General features: G+C 37.6%; 1 protein-coding gene across 3 annotated transcripts in view; it reads left to right on the top strand.

Moving 5' to 3' along the window:
* LOC122800061 (Kv channel-interacting protein 1) overlaps positions 1 to 18765 on the top strand; it is a 1177177-nt gene that overhangs the window by 610046 nt on the left and 548366 nt on the right. Inside the window, exon 1 of one of the 3 annotated variants that reach the window (XM_044069551.1) lies at positions 1490 to 1908. The exons of the other annotated variants lie outside the window; for them this stretch is intronic. Coding sequence (XP_043925486.1) covers positions 1800 to 1908 — 109 coding nt within the window. The 5' untranslated portion in view covers positions 1490 to 1799. Of the gene's footprint in view, positions 1 to 1489; positions 1909 to 18765 lie in introns of those variants that run through there. 3 annotated transcript variants of the gene reach the window in all.

The following is an 18765-nucleotide window of genomic DNA, read 5'->3' as shown; positions in this document are numbered from 1 at the left end:
TAAATGAGTATACAAAAGATATTATTATTATAGGCTAATCCTAGCATAACAGCAGTTGACATGTGAAAAGAACATAATCTCTGACAGGTAAATATTGCACTTTTAAAAACACTATTTCTAACTGTTTTACTTGTTTTGAACTTTTTAAGTTAATCTGGGCTAGTGTGGGAAACTACTCTGAATGTAACTATTGCTTTTATGAATGCATTATATTAATACAGGTATATATGTTACTGTGAATGCATTATATTAATACAGGTATATATGTTACTGTGAATGCATTATATTAATACAGGTATATATGTTACTGTGAATGCATTATATTAATACAGGTGTATATGTGAATGCATTATATTAATACAGGTATATGTTATATATAATATGAACTATTAATACATATATAATATTTATATATATGTGTATATGCATATAATATAATATTATATGTTCTATGTATATTATAACAATACATATTAATACATATATATATATGATATATTTATATTAATATATTAATATATGTTACTATTAATAATTTAATTAATTATATATATATACCTGTATATATAATGCATTATATATTATATTAATACAGGTATATATGTTAATATTAATACATTATATTAATATACTGTGAATGCATTATATTAATACAGGTATATATGTTACTGATGCCCTTGAAACTATTGACTTTGTGTCAAGCAATAACAAACCTACAATGTAAGAGGTAAACTAATGCAAATACCACAATTATACATTCTATTAAAATCTGCTGTGCATGTTCCCAAGCCAGTGCTCTACTGATCTAAATCTCTACTATATAAAAAGTAAAAATCTGAATCAGTGCAACTGCACACCCTCGCAAAAGTTCTAACTCAGTTGTGCATGGGGATATTAAACATTTAGGATTCAATACACTTGTCTTCGGGTTCAGGGCACACAACAAGCATTTTCAGTTGAGAGACAAAAGAAAACTGAACAGCTTGTATATTTTTATCTTCTTCTTCCAGTTTCCTGATGCTATATAATACTAGACTTATAAAAGCATCTTTATTTCCAAAATCCTGAACTGAATTGGAAACATATGCAGGCATGTGCAAAACCAGTCAAATGTATTTATTTTGAATGCTGACAAACGTACATCAAAGTTCAATTGCTGGCACATTTTCCTTAAGTATCCGCATAAAAGTCGTTGCTTATCTCAGTATGAAGTGCATTTAATTATTGGTACAAGCCCACACATACAGCTAGCATGCAGTTTCTTGCCACAAATGCTGAATCACACACTGATCACCTCTGCTTGCTGCAGTACTTCCTGGTGGTCCCAATTATCCACCCCCCCCCCCATATTCACTGTGTGCCATCGAGATGATAAATGGTTGCTCCACCCTTTTTAGTCATTTGGTGTATAGAGAACTAGTTTCATGCCTCTTGGAGTCCTCTGTTTTCCAGGCTAAAGTGTATTGACTCCTTTATTGATTACAGAGGTACATGTAGGAGTTAGCATGGCTTTTGGAGAGCTTCAGTGCACTGTGTTAACAGTCGTTGAGAGGCAGGCTCCCGCTGCAATTGACTACACTGTTCTACACTGAGAATACAGCAGGGTTTTATCTTTATGGAATCGAGAAAACATCAGTCCCAACTAAGAGAGAGAGTGTGTATGTGTGTGAAGGGATGACAATGAGCCACATGCTTATAAAGCAAGAGAAGAGTCGCACAGATGATTTAACAGCACTACATTATGCCTGCTCACTGTCATAGCAGGACGTAGGTAAAATAACTGTGTGTTGTCCTAAAGGATGTGGAACGAGGGAGAGTCAGAGGGGCTTCAGACTTTAGGCATAGTGGTGGTGGTGTGCTCCTCTTTGAAACTATTGCATTATCTCGGGCTCATTGATTTGGCAGATGGTAAGAACCTGTAAGTTTGCAAAATTTCTGCTAAAATACCATTTGTTTCAGTTGTTCAAGTGTTGTTTTTCAAGCCTATGCTATATTATATATATATATATATATATATATATATATATATATATATATTTATTTATTTATTTATTTTCACTTAATTTCCTTAATACTGCCTATTTGCTGGTCAAAGCACTAAAACTGTTTATACTCTTGCTCCTGAGACTGACATTACATCCACAATATACTTGTTGATTTACTGTAGGCTTATATTTTGTTGCATTACTTTTGCATGACATGAGAAGTAGTTAACTTAAACTGTATAATACTACCAACATATTTCCTTTTCCATCCATGCACAGGTATTTAGTTTGAGAGAATAAGAAAACAATTGTGTAGCAGTCAGCAGGATTTCTGTTGTATCCCCTTTTTAATCTGGCATGCTGTACTATTTCTTTTTATTATGATATAAGGGTAGTGATGCCTGTAGAATCTGTTTATATTCTCCCCTGTAATGAATTAGTCATTCAGTGATCAGCAGTAGTTAGAATAAACTAACCCAACATTTATGTTGCAGGTTTGAAACAGTTAACATGCTTATATCACAAAATAATACAAGCAGCTTCATTTTTATAGGAAGGTAAAGGGGAGGATTTACTGCATTTAGTATCTCAACATAAACTGGGATGAGACGTTAGACTGCAATAAATGTAATATTTATGCCACTATCCCTACACTTTGTGCAAAATAAATGCCATAATGCATCACATCTGATGTCTTTTTTGATAATAAGACTATTGAAACTTTAGGATGTACATCACAAATATGAGACAGAAATTAGATGGAATCATTTTGCTGCATTCTAAATGCCAAACAAGCAACCAAAATGTGTATACTGTATCTAGTAAATCAGCTTAGCAACTTGCTTTTTGAGGAGCCCTGTACAGCCAGACAGACCTTTTCACAATGATAATGATAAGGGTAAACGTTTGCTAGTTGTGCCTTCCTTCCACTTTGTGGATCAGTTCTGTTTGGGTTGAGTCCAAAAACAGTGCATGCTGTGATTTTTCACTTGCTATTTATTAATGTTAATAGTATTCTAGTGGGTGGATGTTTTAATGCAGTTTTATTTCAGCCTTGAATCATCTTTTCCTCTAAAAATGTTTAAATAGCAAAATAGTAGCTCAGCTTCCTCCTGCAAAAAAAAAAAGTCAAGCAAAGGCTACACACAAGACATTTAAGCATGCTAAAGATCACTAAACAGCTATACAAAAGTCCACTTTTAGTGCTGAAAACTGGAAAACATTTTTAATTAAATTCCATTGCTTCTAAGCTCCCTTGTCTCTTGAAAATTCTGCATGGGTGCTGAGTCTCTAAAGTGTTAGAGAAATATAAGATCAGATTCTGTATCTGAAAACTGCACTGTGCTCTTTGAGTCCAGGAGGTCTTTTTCATGTTGTTTGGATCTGTTAGCACTAAGCAGAATGAAAAATGAAAGCAACAATAAAGATTTTTAGCAATTTTGCTAGTATGTAAAATGCTTTATTTAACTGAAAAAGATAACCTTTAACATTAATATTGTCCCTGATGTGGTATATGCATTATGAGCAGTACTAAAATAACTTTAGATTATAAACAGGACATCGTATCTATCAGTGTTTACTTAATGAAGGTCATAGAAGAGTAAGTAATCTCACAGCATTGTTGCTTGGGGGTGGGGGATATCCAACATTTGTGTCTCTGCAGTGGCTGTAATGCACTACAGCATCTCTTTGCAAATGATATTAGACTCCTAGTGTATTATGGGCTGTGACCAGAGATTCCAAGAAATGCTGAGAGATTAGGAATGTTGTGTCTTTCGGCTTTTCCCGGGTAGGGGTCGCCACAGTGGAACTCCGGTCCGCTAATGATTGGCAGTAGATTTTTACGTGTTGAGTTGCCAGCCCTGACGCACAACCTTCAACAAAGGTACGCCCATTCACACATATCTCCATACAGAAGATGCTCTAGCTGAGAACTGAATAGGACAACTTCTTACTGTGAGGCGACAACACTACCGCAGCACCACCACTGCGGGTATATATATATATATATATATATATATATATATATATATATATATATATATATATATATATATATATATATATATATATATATATATATATATATATATATATATATATATATATATATATATATATATATATATACACACACACACACACACACACACACACACACACACACACACACACACACACACACACACACACACACACACACACACACACACACACACACACGCACACGCATGTACACACACACACACACTTCTGAGATATCAAAGCAACACCTGTGGTTTTGTTTTGCCACCTATGTTTTCATATCTACTTCAAAGTAGATTGAATAAAACAAAATCTGGATGAAAACTGTTAAATGCAAATTGCGCTTACAACTTTATTTAAAAACTTTAAATGGGCATGATAGAGTATTATTTTCCTGTTCAACTTTATGCACCTGAAAGAAAGTGCATAATATCAAAAAGCATTTGCACTGATAGGATCACAAGTGATCTGCATAATCACTAATTTTGATTGTGCAGTCACCCTGCCCTCATGAATGGTTCTTCAATTCAGTATTCAGCCAGGGCATCTTTCATACACGTGCTCCCATACATGCATGGGTTTTGGCAGCTGCACTGGTTTCTAACCTATATGATCCTGCAGACTGCCATGTGTGAGAATGTATGTCCAGTAGTGTAGTAAGGATGGGTGGAAGAGGGCAATTGCTCCAGGTACAGTTTTATTGGGGCATGATTGATTGAATTACTGTAGGAAGCTAATCCAAAGAATTTTTTGCTCCTCACTTAAAGAGCTGCGGGGGGAGGGCAGAGCACAAGTTCATGGACCTGGCACAGGGCATAAATTGAGCCAGCGTGCATGTGTGTGTGTATTTTGTGATAGACTGCCATCCTGTCCAGAATTAGTTTCCCTGCTTTGTATCTCCTGAGTATTAGAGTAGTCTCTGGCTCCGGCTCCCACCTATTCAGGACTGGATTAAGTAGGTAATTACAGAATAAATAAATGAATGCACATTTTTGTGTGTAGTGTTTGTTTTGTATGCAATTCCTATGCCATTAGCCCATGTAACTAACAACAGTGACATGCTAGTCCAAGTCTCCCACCCCAGAAATCCTTCTGTCTTCCTGACAATCTGCACATAAACTGCAGTTTATAATAGCATTAAAGTACTTCAGCAACAGGCTCTGTTTTCATAACTTACCCTGCCTATTGGCCAGAAAACAAACTTCAGATAAACTCCACACCCAGCCTCACATATCGAGGGTATCATATGGATTTATGGATACATGCCGATCCATAGAAGGTGAAAACAATTAAACTGAAACCTTTTCACCAAAACTGCCTTCAGCAAACATTAGCCCCCAGAATTATGTATACCAACTCAACGGTCACCCAGTAGAGAAAAAAGTAGACTCCACTTTCATTAAAGGAGGTTTAAAATCACCTTCAACAGATTGGTATGCTCCCTAGAATTACTCCATGGATCAAGTCACTATTCAGCCAGTGAATGATCACATTTAACTGTGATAACAATTCTTACAATCTTCTTGAATAAGTCCAGACCTGGATGCTGAACAAACAAAAAAAAATATGCAGAGGAATTCCACATCTGAAATCATGCATTTCTGAAACAGTTGTGATTCTTTAATGCAATCAGTTAATTTGTCACCAAGCACTTACACCTTATGACAGTGAAATATGAAAACTTTTCTGTTTGCAACTGCCAAGACAGTAGTTCAGTGACAAAAGTGACACATGAAACTAGCACCACAGTAACTACAGAAGAGTTAAGTCTGAAAAATATCCCACACTTTAAAAACATCACTTATGCCTCTAGAATTGCACCACACAGTTGCCAGAATGTGGCATCTCCTTCCTAATCCAGCACTCAGCGTGTCTCACTAAGAAAATACAACCTCACTCACAGCTTTTAATGTCCCTAAGTAAAAGAGAAGCTGCTGCAAGCAATTCTTTGTTTAAGCATCTCCAGGGATCTGAGGAATGTCTGCTTAGGATAAATCCTATCTGTTAAGGGACAGAATAAGTATATGTAATGGATCATAAACTCTGTGGTCTGGCTTCATTCTATGAATTAATTTCTATGTAACTTTATACTTTATTCAGATAATATAGTTACCTGGGATAACAGCAATGTATTTCTACTGACAGTACCATTTGGAGTGTAGAGTATAAGTGAATGCTGTTGTGCCATGCACAAAAGCAAGGACTGCAGAATGTTTTAAATAAGTATATACATCCAGCAAAAAAAAGTCAAAACAAATTAAAAATAAACAGTAAATAAAAATAAATCTGTGGTCCATGTATAACAGCACTATTAAGTGATAGGAGAGTATTTTGGCCTGTATTTACTTGGCTATAATTTTATTACACCACTCAGAATTTGCCCTTGTGGCTTAACTTCAGCATACATGATTAAATGCTGCATAACTCACAGCCCCAGCATTCATTATTGCAAAAATAGTTACTAGCAGAAAGTAGCTTTACTGAAGGTTCAAATCTGCAGCTCTCCTATAAGTAGAGGTGCTGAATCCCTGAATATGAGTCCTGAATAAAGATGCTTTCTGGATGTGGTTTTTATTATTGCCTCCTGACAGAATGCTATAATGTAAACTTCTATGGCATTACCCACAATGCATCTGACTTTTGGCAACTAAAAACAAGGTCCAAACAGCAGTGTTTGTTATGCTTGCTTTGTAAATTCAGTGCATTGCTTCATAGGTGTTCAGTATATGCAGTCAATAAAATATTGATAAAATGCAGTAGGTAATGAGATAATAGTATAGCTACTGCTGTGGCAAGTCACAAGACAGAAGGATGAATACCATTGCATACCAGAATGTGCAGTGACTTCTATATTATTTTTCATCTAGCATGTGGCTTGTTGCATTGTGCTTGCAAGTGAGACTCCGTTCAAAAATACATAAATAAGTTTTGAAAGAACTGCATGCAATAAGTTATTTTTAGCATGTATTTTCACATTAGAAAACATACTGTCAGAATTAACAATGGGCAAAGTTGCAGTAATAAACAGTCTAGAAGCTTAAGATTGCCCACATCTGTGGCATAGAGGGTTAAAGTCACCACTAGAACCCAGATAACATGAATGCAGAAGAGTTGTAGTGGGGGTGATGAGTAGCCATCACCAGTTCAACCATCAGCTGGGTGTAAGGGAGAGAGAGAGATGTTTCTGTTTGGCTGCTGGCCACAATACAGTACCAAAAATTGCAAACCCAGGTAGTGGGCTTGGTGCAGTCAGAATGGGGCTGGAGAGCCATTTTTGGGTAATAGGTTGCAAGGCCCATTTCTGGGTAATAGGTTGCAAGGAAGGCTGATGCCTAGGAACTGTTGGAGTTAAGCAACCCTCATGCCTACCTGGATGACAGTTCCCTCTTGTGGAGTGGCCATGTTGTTACTGATAAGGAATGAAGAGGAACAACTAAATGGAAGTAGTTGGATGGTCATCAGGTGGGAAAGCAAAAAAGCATATAAAAAGGCTTAAGATTAGTGTTCACTTTGTAGGGTAATCAATGCAATAAAAAGTCTTTCGGCTTTTCCCGGTTAGGCGTCGCCACAGCAGATCTCCGGTCCTCTTATAATTTGCAGTGGATTTTTACAGTGTCGAGTTGCCAGCCCGGCTCCCAACCTTCAGAGATGGCACACACGCATTCACAAACCTACCTGTATGTCTTTTAAAGTTCTGTCGCTCACGGGGGGGACATGCAGACTCCATACAGCAGGCACTCCAGCCGAGAATCGAACCAGAGAGCCACTTGCTGTGAGGCAACAACACTAACCGCTGCACCACCAAACTTCCAACAATATAAAATATGTCCTTTAATTACTAAAATGAGCAAAGTGTATCCTCAACAGGAAATACAAGATTTTGTTTGCAGAGAGGTATACATTATGTCATTGGATATTGCCCATAAGTGTGAGTGTGTGTGAGCATGTGTGTGTGTGTGTGTGTGTGTGTGTGTGCATGTGTGTGTGTGGTATGGAAGAACAACCATAGCAAGGCTAGTTATTTGGCAGTGAGAACATTGACTAAAGGTGGCAGTCACTGTTGATGTGACATCCCAACCCCATCTATAAAATGGAAACAACAGAGTTAATGGCAAGGCAGATACATTGTAGCACTTTTTTCCTCCTATTTTTAACTTTTACACTATTACCTTAGATTATTCTGCTTTAGTGAAGTACTTTGAGTAGAACATTTGATCAGCACAATCAGCTTTGAGAAATGCTGTGCTACTGAATGACAGTGAATAGTATTTGCAGAAGATATTACATAGTTTCAGAAAAATATAAAACAGTTATCCATGGAGGAGATGTCACAGACATTAAAGCTGGCATTCTGCAAAAGAAGCACTCCCTTCTTTTCTCACTTCATGCATATATGCACACACACACACACACACACACACACACACACACACACACACACACACACACACACACACACACACACAGATATGCACTGCTTCCCAGTTCTTCAGCTTAGCCTAAACTGTCCTCTGCATTTCATATAAATAATGTATGCCCATTTCAGCAGCTAATTAGCAAAGCTTATACATACTAATCAAGCCATCCAGGCCTTTTATTTCTGTTTTTATCACTCTACTGTAATGTATAAAGATTGTGATAACCTACAAATCAGCTGTCTTTCCAATATCTTTTGTTAGTAGCTGCAGGCTTAATTGTTGTCTTTTCTGGACAGATTATTTTACTTTCCTGTTTATAAGTTGTCTACTTTTAAACTGATATTATACAACAACCCCCCATTAATATTCCAAAACGTGCATGCTGATTGGCCAGCGTGCCCATTGTAAATCCCACAATATGCCAACAGAAAAAGGTCCGGTCGCCTGGACTTTTTTCTGTTGGTATAAAGTGATAAAAATGTTTTTTTTTTTTTTGTTTTTTGTTTTTTTTAACAAATAAAAAAGAAAAAAACAGAGCAACGGAGACTTTCTTTCTGCGTTGCTTCCGTTTCAAAGCATTGATGTACTGGGTATGCATGGGGACGCAAGTCCCAAACGCATGCTCAGTATATCAAAACAAGGAAGCAGTGTATCACAACCAGCAGAAGAACAGTAATGTGCCATTATACAAAGACATTATTTAAGAAAAGTAAGTATTTTTTTCTTAAATAATGTTTCATACACCTTGTCTTTGTAAGGCAAACACCTTAACCACTAGGCCACCCTCTATGTCATTGTATAATAGTAATAACCAACTCCGAGGTTGTGGTATATTGAAATTTACCCACATTTGGCTTTTTTTAATCACTCAGGCTTCGCCCTCGTGATTAAACCACACCAGCCATGGGTAAATCTTCAATATACCACACCACGTCATCAGTTATTGCTTAAATATTTGATGATGGTTTCCAAAGAGTCTATTTTTAGCCAAGACAGAAAGTTCTTAAAAACACCAAAATCAAAACATCTTAAGGAAACAAAATAAGAAAGGTAGACAGACAGGCAGCAACAGAGACAGAGGTTTGTTTTGCTGTGGAAACAGCTTCTATTTACATTGTTTTTCCAGAAGTCTGTCTCTTTTATTAAACTTCACTTAACTTGCATAAATTGCAAGCCAGTTAACTTGGAGGAGGCTGTCCTAAATAATAGCTGCATAGTGCTTTATTTTGACTATTTTTGCTTAGTGTTTCTTGGCTCTGGTCCTTTTGTTGGATCATCACTTTTCCAGCACCAAAGACTGTACTGCTTGCATATTGAAGGTCAACAATTTGTTCAGGACCTTTGAATCTCACATGAAGAAAGGGATGCTTCTAATATACCTGGGTGGAATACCCAGCGTACTTCTCAACCTCTCAGTGCAAGAAATCTGAACAAAGTCATAAATAATGGCAATAATTTGACTGAAAAAATATTAATTTTATGTGGAAAAGATCAACAATATGAGATAAAAATCTGGACATTCTGTGAAAATCTGGACAGTTGAGACGTATGATACCCAGGCAAGCAAGTGAAGAAAAGGTTTCACTATGAGACCTCAGAATAGCAATCAAATAAAAAAACAGCATGCCAGATGGCACGGTCATATTAAAAATCTGGCATGAAAAGAAAGGAATAGCAAACTCAAATTGCAGCATAATGATAAATAAAATTATATAATACAAATATAAGAACTGAGTACATTTTGCAATAAATGAATTATCATTGCTTTCTTAAAATGAAGATTACTGCAGCATTCTTGTTTCCACAGAAGAAAAACATTCCAGTATGTGGCTTCACACATTCAACAAATTCAACAGTCAGCGGTTTCTGTTGAGTCCTATAAACCTTTGTCAGAACCCTGCTAGATGAGTGAACTGAACATCCCTCCAATAGATCTCTGGAAGTTTGCACTGGAATGGGCGAAGGCTAAGCTTTTTGATAGAATGAAATTATGTCCTCATGTTTCAAGCAAATGTTTGTATCTCTGGAACCATAGCGATTACTAAAAAAGTGTAAATGTCTAACTCTTCAACATAAACAATTTTTATAGTGGCAGTATTCTTTAGAGTCTAGGTCTTAAACTGGATTTTAGAAGTCACGGTATCTCAGCAACCACTCAAACTATACACATACTGTTAGCATCATTTTATTTACCCATCTAAGAGCATTCATATGAGGCTAAGCATTATATCTCTTATTAATATCTCTTTACCTGCACTAGACAGTAGAAAAATATAAACACAGGTGTATTTGCCATTTTTTAAGGTTTAAGATGAAATCTTTCAATACTTTGTATGTAGCATGGTTTTGAAATTATTAATGCAAACATGAATAAGCAATAGTTGGTGCCTAGAGAGATCAGTAGGACGTAACTGCAGAAACACCCACAGGCATCACCCAACTGAAATGAGTTAATATATATGGATAATTTCTTTAACATACTCAGGGCTTTAACTTTGTATGGCCTATATTTCAAAAGTCCTACCTTGAAGAATATTTATTCTGCTAGGAAGTCAGTGCATATTTTTGCAACATGTATGTCACATGTTCATGCTCTAAATTTGCAAGAAAACATGTTACTGTCCTCTACATTAGATGCACTTGGGAAAGATCTTCTCATTAAAGTGCAAGGGACAGACCACTGCAGAAATTTGTCTATGATGTGACTAAGTCATGCATCAAAGTTGGCAGTTAATCATACAGGGGAAGGGAGTTCAGTTTAGAAGATGGAAGAAATGAGTCTGAAAAGCACCAGAAGCACTTCATAAAGTTGGAACGATCAAATATTAAAGTCAAGCTTTCGGCCCTCTAAGCTAAATAAAAAGACATTTTCCATCCAGGTAACTATCCAGAGAAGGATGAGAACCTTCTATCATGGATCTGCTTTGAAGTACATGCAGCCTGTCATCATAAGTTACCAAATGGCCAGGAAAGAAGAATCTCGTTTATCCCCCCTCCCCCCGGTGCCATACCCACAATGAGATAGATTGTCACCGCATACCATCATACTTTTATACTGCAGTTTTTCAGAAGCTCAGAAGAAATACAAATACTCTGTTTAACTTCAAAACAGAGCATTTACCCTTTCTCGGGATTTTCCAGCCATGAAGTCACAATATGCACAAGGAAATATAAAAGGTGCTGCCACCGATGTAAACTGGAGGTGCATGGAGAGCTTGCTCCCTGTAAAAAGAGTCCCACTTCAGATACTCTAAATTCTTCACTCACTTATAGTGATGGTTTGGGAACTCCTGTATTTCCTTAAATTGAATTCCTTAGCATGCAGTTCATTACAATGCACTCCCATACAGTGAAGTCAATCTGCTAAAATGGAGTTGGCGACTAATCATACCACCAAAACCACCTTTCTTGGATTCAGTAGTCAAGCAGTTAGATAACTGCTATTTTGTAATATACATGGATCCACTTCTGAATCTTGAAATACTGAAATATCAAATTTCAGTATCTCGAGACCAGAATGCCAAAAGAATTAAGATAGATTCCCTGTAATCGCACTTAAAGTTTTGTGTTCTGAGGATGGCATTCAAGATCTTTAGACTTTCAGAAGTCACCCTTGACAACCCTATGAATCCCCTGGAGTAAGTTCTTTAAAGAACTGTAAAACACTGCCTCATTAATGGTAGTTTTTCTGAAAGCAGAATAAATAGTGAACCTCTGCTCCTGCTCATCTGAGCAGCTAACAGGTTCCACCATCCAGTCAGCTGAATCAAGAAAAGGCAATACTAGATTAAAATAATCTTAATTTATATAACTAAAGAAAATTCTGAGATCAAATTCCATAATAGAAATCAGATTAACCCAAAATCAAATTGTGGTTTTCCTCACTGAGCGAAGTAACAACTTAAGTTTATAGTAACTCGTGTGTCTTGTGTCAATAATGATGCCACACAGCACATTCTATGAGGCATGCAAATGTCCACCATTACATCCATATTGCACGGTGTCAAAGTGCTCTGGCAGCTAATAGGTTTATGTGGTAAGACAAATGCAAGCAGCTATGTACATTTTTACAGTCTTAATAAACATGATGAAGTTAGACAACTAATTCATTTGTATAAGTGGCAAAACCGAACTGTAAAATTGACAGACGTTTTGGCAAGTACCATTTATATGTTAGCTAGACATAAATCAATATAAGATAAAAGAAAAAAAAGATGTATGGACATTTTTGTGCAAAGTCCTTGTTTAAATACTTTGGACAGGGCATTCAGTGCACTCTATGAGACCATTTCAATGTCTATGCCAAGGTTTGTGTTTGTAATGCATCTGAACATCTGCAAACTATTCTCTAACACATAATGGTCATCTAGTGACCTATAAAAAGGCACTTCTGCAAGGTGTTATATGGAATGGATCACAGAAGTCCATAATGTGATATTTTTGCAGACACAACATCTAGAGGTAGTACAAGAAGTGTTTAGAAAAACATGCAGAAGCCATGCTTCTATGTCAGTTACAAGGGACATGAGCCTACCTGAAACCGAAAACTGGAACACTGAAGGCATTTTACTTCTGAATATATATATGTACAGAATTAATGTGGCTGTTGCAAGCCCTTGTCTTAGGAGTATCTAATTATAAATTCTCTACTTTACAACTGCACTTTTTTTCAAGATGGAACAAGTTATTATTGACATAGCTCTGAATTACTTGCCGTTTTGTATGAAAATGTTCATTGTGTTTTAGGTAGCTTTTCCTGTTTACGTATTTTCTTACTGATATTTGAAGTCATGTCCATGACCAGGGCCATTTAATCACATTTTTACGTTATGTTTTTAATATGCCATTTCTTGTTCTCCTGAAGTGTGGCACTTTCTCTGTCCAGCTAGAGTCTCAGTGGTAATTCTAGTGAACTTTTGAAAGCATTTAGAGAGAGAATTTAGATATTCTTACCAAAGTATATCTTTAGGTAAGGTCAAATGACAATCATATTAAAAGTACATGCAAAAAGTATTAAACTTTCTCAACATATTTAACCCAGTATTTAGATAACAATCAACCCTTTTCTTCAAAACTTCAGAACTTCTTATGAATGTGAATGATAATAATTATAGTTTAACCCAAACAATTTTTTTCATCTTAAAGCAATAACTGACATTTCATGACAGTTTAGCCCCATGTAAAGGATTATCAAAGTTAGCTGAGGCCTGGAGGAACAAAACTTATGAAAGAGCACTCAACATTACATAGATAATAACTTCATTAGCTTCATGCTGCATGAATGTACTGTAGGAAGACTCGAGAACAGAAAGCGTTGATGGTGAACAACATTATGACCTGCATATAATTTGATAAACAAAGCTCTGTTTTAATCATTTCCCAGTATTTTGAGTCCATACAATTCAAAGATGACATTTATTGAGACTCGCATGATAGTACTGTTAAGCTCAGTGTGGCATTTTTCTGAGGAGTTGAAATTTCTGTTACATTCCCTTTGTAAAATATGCTTTTCAAAACATAAAAATGTCACAATTTCTTTTCATGAGGTGAGGTCAGAAAAAATATTGTGGTTCTGAGTCTAAAACATTGAAAAAAACGACCTTTGGATGACTATCATTTACAATAACAGATATAGCCTCTATAGTTTATCACACAAACACTCAAGATAGCTATTTCTGCAAAATCCATTGTATGAGTAAGAACTGCCATTTTTCAAATTACAGACTTTTATCAGCTTGAAAAGGTATTTGAGTTCTGCAACCAACTCATATGTCCAAGCTAATTTTCTTATTGTAAAGCCATATTACACTGACCAACCAGTAGGAGGCAATGTATGGTATGCTTAATGTTAGCTTTCATTGTGCAGTAGATAAATCTCACTGGAATGACATGTGTGTGTGTGTGTGTGTGTGTGTGTGTGTGTGTGTGTGTGTGTGTGTGTGTGTGTGAATATGTGTTAATCCTGAAATGGGTAATGTGCTGATATTCATAAAGGACTGTATGTCTTAAATGCATGTACTGTATTTATTTATTTATTTATCATTCATTCATTCATTCATTCATTCATTCATTTATTGCATTTTGAACGAAGGTAGTCTGACTAGGATGTGATAACCCCTTTTCAGTGGAGGCCTGGGGAGAAAAACTCCATTTACAAAACAGGCAATTTTATAAAATAGTGAAAAATATAAAGTTTAAAGTTACAATATTGGCAAACAGTAACTGAAAGGCAGCCCCTGTAATTAGTAATATGTATAGTCATTACATGTTAAAACAAGACAAAATGGCTTATACTTCTTCTTCTTTCAGCTTTTCCCGGTTAGGGGTCGCCACAGTGGATCACCTGTCCGCTCATGATTGGTAGTGGAGTTCTACAGTATCGAGTTGCCAGCCCGGCACCCAACCTTCTACAGAAGGCACACACTCACACCTATGGCCAATTTAGAGTGTCCAATCCACCTGCAGCATGTCTTTGGGATGTGGGAGGAAACCGGAGCACATGGAGGAAACCCACGCGACCACAGGGAGGACATGCAGACTCCGCACAGAAGGCACCCCAGCTGAGGATCGAACCAGAGAACCTCTTCCTGTGAGGCAACAATGCTAACCACTTCACCACCGTGTTTAAAGTGTCAAATTACAATTTTACATTTACTGGTAGGTGAAATAAGAAAAAGGAGGTGTGGGTGATATGAGTAGAAAGCAGACAGAAGGTGGTAATACTAGAAAGCAGAGAGTAGGTGAGGAAAGGTGAGTAGTACATATACTTGTTAGGTGTCCCCACTCCTCTCTACTTACATTTCTTACACCAGTGTCTCCATTGCCCCCTAGCAGTAGCAAAACAACTGGCTGGAGGTATCAAACTCTTCCTGTATTCATAAACGTTTTCTGCATAGTGTGAATAGTATGAAACTTTATGTAGATTATCCCCAAAGAAAGTTTTCAGTCTTTAGGTTCATAGGTTTATCGGTTCATAGGTGGGTACTAGGCTATCTGCCCGAAGGTGTTTATAAGCCTAGCCAGAATGTGTTGGCTTTCGCCGTCCCCTTAGATTAGTTCCCTGTGCCTCTGTCCAGCAGAGTCACTGAAGTGATCCCCGAGGTAAACTTTCTGTTTCCCATCCACTCGTCAAGGTTTCTTTTGAAGAGTGTTAGTGAGGAGCTCTGCCTAATGTAGATTGGGATCTTGTTCCAAAGCATGGGAAGTCTCTGGGACAGGAATCTATCCCTCGAGCACATCCTATTTATTGTTGTGGTAAGGTTTAGATCCCTAGAGCGTGTGGCTCGAGGGGATAAGGTTTTCTTTAGGTGGAGCATGTCCATCAATTCTGGGTTGGACATGGCCTTGTATGTCAGGCAGAGATCTCCTCTGAGTAGGCCGTATGCAACCTAGTACAAGTGGAGTTTCTTCAGTCGAGCTGCATAGAGCTTCTGTTTGAGGCCATTGATCCTCTTGGTGAGGTACTTCTGTGGTCTTTCCAGTTGTTGCAGGTGTCTTATAAGGTACATCCCAAATGGACATTGTACTCTAAGATGGGTCTGATGAGTGATGAGTAGAGGGGCACAATGACCACTTTTGATCTGGATGCAAACCCTTTTGTGATTAGGTGGGCCATGTAAAAGGATTTTCTAACCACTTTGGCAATGTGATTATCAAAGGTGAGATTACTATCTACTTGGGTCCCCAGATCCCTTATTACGTCTGCTGTATTTATGGGACTGCCACCTATGTGGTAGTTTGTGGGTACTTTGTTTTTTCCAAAGGGGATGACTATGCACTTTTTGGCATTTAGCTTGAGGCCATGATTTTGACACCAGGTATCCATCTCAGTGAGACCCTTTTGGAGCATGCTGTGTCAGCTGGAGAGTCAATTATAGCCCCTAGTTTACAGTCATCTGCAAGCTTGGTCAGCCATAGTCCTCCTGTGCTTGCCTATACCTTTGAGAAGTATATGCCAAACAGGAGGGGTCCTATGACTGAGCCCTGGGGAACACCACTTGTAACTGGTTTAGAGACAGACCTAGCTCCCACAACTGTCACCATGTGGGTTCTGTCCATGAGCCAGTTGGCAACCCATCTTGTGACATAGGGGTTTATGTTCAGGCTGGTGAGCTTGTTTATAATACCAGAATGGGGAATGGTGTCGAAGGCCTTAGCGAGGTCTAGGTAGGCTGTGTGTACCACCTTTCCCTCATCTATATCCTTGGTAACTGTCTCAAAGAAGTCCACCAGGTTTAGGAGGCATGATCTGCCCTTAACAAAGCCAAACTGGGTAGGGTCCAGTGTTTGGAGGTTCCCAATGTCTCTGTTAATGAGTTCCATGATGATGTGCTCCATAGCCTTGCAGACCAAGCTAGTCAGGCTTATAGGGCGATAGTTCCCAAGGTCTGTTGTGGCTCCACCTTTGTGGAGCAGGATAACCGTTGCTGTTCACCACTCTATGGGTATGTAGCTTGTGGAGAGGCTGAGGTTGAATAGTGTGTTTAGGTGAGGGGTTAGTTCGTATTTGAGCTCATGTAGGATGCAGCGTGGGGCACTGTCCGGTCCCATTGATGCTGAGTTTGTGGCTTTGGAGAGGGCTGTTTTAACCTGAGTGTCTGTGATTTCAGGGACTCTACATTCTTCTGGTATGGTCACGGCCAGCCTTAGGCATAGGTGAACTAGGCGACCGCCTAGGGCGCCGTACAGCCGGCCTCGTAAAGGGCAGAATTTTATGCATTTATTTATTTATTTAAATTACTGTACTTTTGTTATTTTGCAATCTTCTCAGTGCCTTGTCTCCGAGTTAAGGGCGCAGAGAAGATCGCAAAATAACAAAACCATAGGACGAAGGGAAGGGGGAAGTACCCTCCCACTTTTATAGCTTCAGGTTGGCCAGGACGAGGCTGGCTTCAGCAAGTAAAAAAAAAAAAATCTGTTGTCGTCATGTGCGGAAGCGGAACTTAAGTTAGTTCAGTGAAGAGAGGGGATAAGGTCATGTGTGCACGTGTGGCTGTTCAGATTCAAAATAAGGTAAGTGTTAGTCTATGTGTAAGTTAAGCCGTTCGTTTGTGTATGTGAGGGAAAGTGTGTCTATGTGTATATTTGTTTGTATGTAATTTAAATTAGTCGTTCTGTTATTATGAGTGTGTGTGTGTGTGTGTGTGTGTGTGTGTGTGTGTGTGTGTGTGTGTGTGTGTTTGTTGTTGTTGTGTGAGAGAGTATGCTGTATCTTTCGGCTTTTCCCGGTTAGGGGTCGCCACAGTGGAACTCCTGTCCGCTAATGATTGGCAGAAGATTTTTACATGCCTAGTTGCTGGCCCTTTTCACAACCTTCAATGAAGGTACACCCCTTCACACATGTCTCTACACAGAAGACGCTTTAGCTGAGAATCAAACGGACAATGTTTTGCTGGGAGGCGACAACGCTTTTGCAGCACCACCACCGACATGTCTACTATTAATATAAAACCAAACAAAATAACAGGAGGGTATAATTACTCGAACTAATTTATACAGAAATATTTATCTATGTTCTATGACCGGTTTTTATCTGTTTAATGAATTTTAGTAAAATATTTAGCAAGAATTGATGGAGTGACTTGTGCAAATAGTTATCTTTTATGTTAAATTGCCTGTTGTATATACAATTGCAATAAAATTACTTAAATAAAAGAAACAAGCAGACTCCCTCTGTATTGAAGCTTTCAGAGCCTCACTCTCATCATCAGTACAGTGTACATGTTATTTGTAAGCAACCCCCTCCTAAGCATTAATCAATGCTAGATATAGTTATGAACTTTTAAGCTCTTTATCTAATAGGTATGCAAAATCATAGACGTATAGAAATGTACACAGAGCATTTTTTTTTTATTTATCTATAGGACTTCAACTTTGTTCAGTGAGATTCATCATTGTACCTCTTCTTGATGATTACTTAGCATTGCATGCTTAACTATTTCTTAGATTGTAGTTCTGCCTTAACATTTATTATGGTGTTTTTGTACCTTTGATTGCAAACAGATTTACAATATTTTTTTTATTTGTAGACTTAATATTTAGAATGTAGCAAAGCTGTTATTATTTTTTTCTGTGATAGAGGTATAGATCTACACTTTTACAGCATTTATTTCTAGCCATTAGCATAGTGTTTGACTTAGTAAGACATAGTAGCTTAGCAAAGAAATTATCTATTGAGGAGACTATAGATAAATAACATGTAAACTGTTGAGAGTATGTGTGTATGTGTGTGTTAATTTGTGGGAACCGTGTGCTTGTGTCTTTGCTTTTTGCTTTGACCTGCGGAGATGGAAGAGACTGGCATCAGGATTGTGAACATTTATTGTTTAACGATGTCT

This window comes from Protopterus annectens, chromosome 4.part0 (assembly GCF_019279795.1).
Source record: "Protopterus annectens isolate FY-2018-M chromosome 4.part0, PAN1.0, whole genome shotgun sequence".
Lineage (NCBI taxonomy): Eukaryota > Metazoa > Chordata > Ceratodontiformes > Protopteridae > Protopterus > Protopterus annectens.
This window is presented reverse-complemented; position numbering and strand designations above follow the sequence as displayed.